General features: G+C 43.2%; 1 protein-coding gene across 1 annotated transcript in view; it reads left to right on the forward strand.

Annotated features, from left to right (window-relative positions):
* The window catches only part of LOC137538766 (baculoviral IAP repeat-containing protein 1-like), a 91,393-nt gene that overhangs the window by 54,069 nt on the left and 31,057 nt on the right, over nt 1–6,267 (forward strand). Inside the window, exons 7-8 of the mRNA XM_068261116.1 lie at nt 3,080–3,136; nt 3,312–3,473. Of these exons, the coding sequence (XP_068117217.1) occupies nt 3,080–3,136; nt 3,312–3,473 (219 nt within the window). The remainder of the gene's footprint in view (nt 1–3,079; nt 3,137–3,311; nt 3,474–6,267) is intronic.

Here is a 6,267-nt window from a genome sequence, read left to right on the forward strand (position 1 = left end):
CAAAATATTGTATCGAGGGCCGCAAATGGCCCGCGGGCCACGAGTTTGAGACCCCTGCCCTAGACAGAGAAGGTGTCACCCCAAGTGAGTTTGATATCGATTGGTTCAGAACATGATGACGGAATGTAAAATGCTGTTTTTTATATGATATGTCTGATATCCACCGAGTTATGACCTAATTGGAAAACAACCCAATTCGGTCCCTAAGACAATAGGGGCCGGACTTCAACCTGAGGTCAGATTGCTAAGGGTGGGGAAACCACTCTTGTTACCATCCGCACCCTCTGGCAGAGAAAGGGTAAAAGAAAACCTGTTGGACTCTTCTTGCTGAAGCCAGTGATCATTCACTCACAGGCACTTTGACTGGCTTTGAAAACGCAAGTTCTCATTCACCAATCATAGCTTGGTGGGACGGCAATGGAGGTGCGTGCAGCATCGAAAACAAGGAACTGTGTGTATATACACTGCTCGAAAAAATAAAGGGAACACACAAATAAGAAATCCTAGATCTGAATGAGTGAAATATTCTTATTAACTACTTACTGCACCAGGTGCAGTATAATCACATCCTGGGAAACTTCATCTGGAGTCCCAGGGCCATGAAAATTAGTCAATGCACTATCGTTACTGCTGGTTAGCAGGGACATTAATTGTATCTTCTGGCTGTTACAGTGCCACGCATTATTACCGATTCACGTCCTTACATACCTAATCGGAAATAATGACTGAGGACATCTTGTGGCTAAATAGTAAAACTTCATCATAACATATTTTATTTAATAAAAATACCTACACTTATATTTAAAATTAACTATTTCCCTCCCACACTCCCCCATAGTACCCAAACATATATATTAATTGGTGGTGAAAAAAACAAGATATAGATCATGTTGCTGTGATTAAGTTATTGGCGAAAGAATGGGAGGAGCGCTGACAATTGCTCTAGTCCTAAAGGGGTAAAACCCCTCAATGGTGAAGTGGTTAAATACTTCATTCTTTACATAGTTAAATGTGCTGACAACAAAAGCACACAAAAATTATCAATGGAAATCAAATTTATCAACCCACAGAGGTCTGGATTTGGAGTCACACTCAAAATTAAAGTGGAAAAAAAACACTACAGGCTGATTCAACTTTGATGTAATGTCCTTAAAACCAGACAAAGTGAAGCTCATTAGTGTGTGTGGCCTCCATGTGCCTGTATGTCCCTACAATGCCTGGTATGCTCTTGATGAGTTGATGGATGGTCCCATGAGGGATCTCCTCCCAGACCTGGACTAAAGCATCCACCAACTCCTAGACCGTCTGTTATACAATGTAATGTTGATGTATGGTGCGAGACTTGATGTCCCAGATGTGCTCAATTGGATTCAGGACTGGGGAACGGGCGGGCCTATCCATAGCATCAATGCCTTTGTCTTGCAAGACCGGCTGACACACTCCAGCCACATGAGGTCTAGCATTGTCTTGCATTAGGAGTAACCCAGGGCCAACCACAACAGCATATAGTCTCATAAGGGGTCTGAGGATCTTCTCTCAGGACCTAATGGCAGTCAGGCTACCTCTGGGAAGTCAGGCTGTAGGATGTTGCAGGCAGCAGAACGTTCTCCATGGCATTTCCAGTAATTTCTGTCACATGTGCTCAGTGTAAACCTGCTTTCATCTGTCAAGAGCGCAAGGCGCCAGTGGTGAATTTGCCAATCTTGTGTTCTATGGCAAATGCCGAACTTCCTGCGTGGTGTTGGGCTGTAAGCACAACACCCACCTGTGGACGTCGGGCCCTCAAACCACCCTCATTGAGTCTGTTTATGACTGCTTAAGCAGACACATGCACATTTGTGGCCCACTGGAGGTCATTATGCAGGGCTCTGGCAGTGCTCCTCCTTGCACAAAGGTGGAGGTAGCAGTCTTGCTGCTATTGTTGCCCTCCTATGTTGCCCTCCTATGGCCTCTTCCACATCTCCCGATGTACTGGCCTGTCTCCAGGTCGCACCTCCTTGCTCTGGACTGTACGCTGACAGACACAGCAAACTTTCTTGCCACAGCTCACATTGATGGGCCATCCTGGATGAGCTGCACTACCTGAGCCTCTTGTGTGGGTTGTAGACTCCCACTAGAGTGAAAGCATCGCCAGCATTCAAAAGTGACCAAAACATCAGCCAGAAATCATAGGAACTGAGAAGTGGTTTGTAGTCACCACCTGCAGAACCACTCCTTTTTGGGGGTGTCTTGTTAGTTGCCTATAAATTCCACCTGTTTATTCCATTTGCACAACAGCATGTGAAATTGATTGTTAATCAGTGTAGCTGCTACCTAAATGGATAGTTCAGTTTCACAGAAGAAGTTACATTGTGTTGTTGAGTACGTGTACGTGTGTGTGTGTGCGTGTGCGTGTGCGTGTGCGTGTGCGTGTGTGTGTGTGTGTGTGTGTGTGTGTGAAAATAGTCAGCTGGCCTTATTACCATTCATTATACCAGTGGTCCTCAAACTAAGGTCCGCGGGCCGAATGCGGCCCCCTGATTTTTTTTGTCCGGACCCCCACACACAAAATGTATTACTTATAGATGCGGTCCACTGCATCTTTAAATATTGGTGGCCCGCATATACTGTAGAATAGCAGTTCTGGCACCACCCTTCCACATTGAAGCCAGAAATTTTCTGGCTTCTGGGTTAATGGGTGGAGGGGATAACTTGTAACAAGCATAATCACGTGTATTTTGGTCAGTGTTATATAGAAATGTTATGAGTTCTTTGCGAAGGGGAAATGGAGGGTTGTGCTGTATATTGTATATTGTTACAGTGATCGTGTGTGTATGGGTAGATTGTACTGCAGGCTTTTGTAGGCCAATGGGTGACATTATGGCCCACATATGACTTACTACGCTAGGGTCACAATATCTGCACTGTGTTGGTGGCATAATAGCTGCACATGCTTTGTTGTAGGCAAACTACCTGCACATACTGTGTTGGGAGGATACTATCTGACCTTGTTGTGTTGGGGGGCAAAGTTACATACTCACCTATGTAGAAGGAAGAAGTACCTGAGCTGTTACCAGGGCTGATCTCGGCTGAACGGCAGACTGCGAGAGGACGGTGTGGGACTCAGATGAGCTTATGGGACTGGAGGAAGACCAGGGTAAGTATAAAATTTTTAGTCATTTTGATCCCTGGTACACATTAAAAGTATTCTTTCAGTCACTTACATTTTTCTATGAAGATGAGAATTTACAGAAGCAACATTCAATGTTGCGTTTTACAGTGAAACAATGTTACTGTGTTACTATGTTACTTTATTCTTATTTCTTTTACAGCTCGTTTCATCCAAAACTTTGAGGATTTGGAGAATCTGCACTTGTCTTTGAAATACTTTCCAGATTTTGACGGCTTAATGAAGTCCCTCGTGACATGTAAGAAGTTAGAAGAACTGAATCTTTTTAGATCCTATCTTGAGGAAGATGATATGGGATTACTAGGTAAAATATTCAAATGTATACAATATGGCCACAGCAACATGCTAAACAACACCAATTGCAACTAGAATAGGTAGCAGGAAAAAAGGGCGCCGGCTGAGGGTGGACCAAAAGGGCGCTGCCATAGGCTTTAAAGGATACCCCAACTGAACTGTGGCATAATGAGATAGACATGTGTATATACAGTGCCTAGCACACAAATAACTATACGGTGTTCCTTTTTTTCTTTCTCTGCCTGAAATAGTTAAATATAAGGTATGCAAGTGGCTGACTCAGTCCTGACTCAGACAGGAAGTGACTACAGTGTGACCCTCACTGATAAGAAATTCCAACTATAAAACACTTTCCTAGCAGAAAATGGCTTCTGAGAGCAAGAAAGAGATATAAAAGAGGAATTTCTTATCAGTGAGGGTCACACTGTAGTCACTTCCTGTCTGAGTCAGGACTGAGTCAGCCACTTACATACCTGATATTTAACTCTTTCAGGCAGAGAGAAAAAAAGGAACACAGCATAGTTATTTGTGTGCTAAGCACTGTACATACACATGTCTATCTCATCATGTCAAATTTCAGTTCGGGTATCCTTTAATGCAATTATTGTTAATACGGCAAAAAAAGCAGAAAAAAGGGCACTGCGATAAATATCATTAACAACATTAGAGCATTACAGTTTTTGAAGTATGTTATCGTTTTAGAAGCTTGCAACGTTATAGTTCTTGTCATATTATTTTGTTTGTATGTACAGATTTTACGTTATCAAAGATATTATAGTTTCTATACGTAAAAGGGTGTTTCTGCAGAGGGAGTGGTTAGGGTTAGGCACCACCAGCAGGAGTGGTTAGGGTTAGGCACGCATTCCCTACTGCAATTAGCGCTGTTGCGGACCGCAACGCGTACAAAGAAACGCATTTTTGTATGCGTTGCGGTCCGCAACAGCGCTAATTGCCGTAGGGAATGTGTCCAATAATACGCATGGCGGCCAGCTGACTGGTGAGTCGTCAAAAACGAAACTAAGTGACAGCGGGGGACCGGAGGATTCCAGAGCGGCTCCGAGGGCACAGGACTGCTGCAGGGGGCTGGTAATAGCCCCAGGTAAGTGAAACTCTTTACCCCCCGTTAAGTTAAGGTTGCACGTGCTAACAATAGGAGCAGTAAATCTGTAACTCCCTGAAGGGGAAAAAAAACAAACTTGAAAGGTTAGGTTAACTTTTATGAGTCAATAATACCTCCAATATTTACCATAGGAAATAGCAAGCGTTCTTTTTATCGACTCAATCCACACAGGATATAACTTTACAACTACCAGTTTAAAGATAAAACAGCAAAGCTCCTGTGACATTAACCACCAAACAGCAGTTAGTTAACTTCCTCCACACAGATCCACTGTTCACTACACCTCACTTTAATCTTTTACCTCCCTGGTGGTAAGCCTGATCGGGACTCCCTCTGACGCCATGACGTGGATCGCCATGGCGACGGGGGAAGCCAAACACAATTTCCTGTTTGCTCTGATCGCCGGAGGCGATCGGAAGGGGAGGGGAGATGCCGCTGCACAGCGGCTATCATGTAGCTAGCGCTAGGCTAGCTACATGATTTAAAAAAAAAAAAATGTAAAGTGCTGCGCTGCCCCCTGGTGGTTTTAATAGACCGCCAGGGAGGTTAAACCTCACAAACAACAACAATCCAACATACAATGCACATATCATATACACCACTCATACACACACCATGGATAAATCCCTTATACAGGGTAAATTCAATCCCTGGAGCTTTAACATCCCCTGTATCATAAAAAAGCAGTGACAATGTTCGGACTGCGACTACAGCATAGCAACAAGTTAATCAACAGGCATTTTTTCTTACCTTCTTACAATGGGATGCGCATTCCCTGTACAGCCCGGAAAATTGACGTTCTGTTGTTCCTTCAAAGTGTCTGACCAGAGGTGCTGCTAATCGCTCCAGGACCCACCAGGGATGCCAAATTGATACAGTGGGGAACACCGCCTTGATGGATTGATCCAGGTGCTCCAAATTAAATGTTAATATCTGTTTCTATGCATGCATTTAGAAAACAAGTGTCTTTATTGGGACGCAGCCCTTGATTTTATAGATTACATGACGTAAAAATGTTTATTAATTTGAGGGACGGGTTATGATTAGTAGAGGGTGTACATAATTATTAAGAGGTGTGTTAGGGGTGTACATAATTAAATATGATGCAATCCGATGAGCTCAGTGTCCTGTGATGTCTAGGTTAGGCCAGCATTGCCAACTTTCTCGGCATCACACAACGTCTTGTGATTGACCTTCAATGCTGATTATGTTTCATCTTTTGTCCCAGAGTTGGGACAGAGCTGGGTATTTCCACTGACATAAGCTAAATTAATTGCAGCACATTACACAAGAGAATAAGCAGTATAAAACAATATATATATTGAGAGATATGAGCAGTGACTGTTTGGGGGGGGGAGGGGTCTAATCAATTAATCAATCAATCCTGGATTTAATCAATAACCTATGAGGTAAAGAATGTTATTCAATGCCTAGTCATTAATATGCTCATGACATATCCTTCCCCTAAGCCATGATGGTGAACAATGTTTGTCTTCAGGTAATTTGAGAGTTGTTTTGAGACCCCCATCATGCTACTCTTCAGAGAAATGTATAAGAGGATGGAAACTTACAATTGACCCCCTTAAATACTCTTTCTTACAATTGGATTCACCTGTGTATGTAGGTCAGGGGTCACTGAGCTTACCAAGCCAATTTGAGTTCCAATAATGCGTTCAAAAGGTTG

This window comes from Hyperolius riggenbachi, chromosome 1 (genome assembly GCF_040937935.1).
Source record: "Hyperolius riggenbachi isolate aHypRig1 chromosome 1, aHypRig1.pri, whole genome shotgun sequence".
NCBI lineage: Eukaryota > Metazoa > Chordata > Amphibia > Anura > Hyperoliidae > Hyperolius > Hyperolius riggenbachi.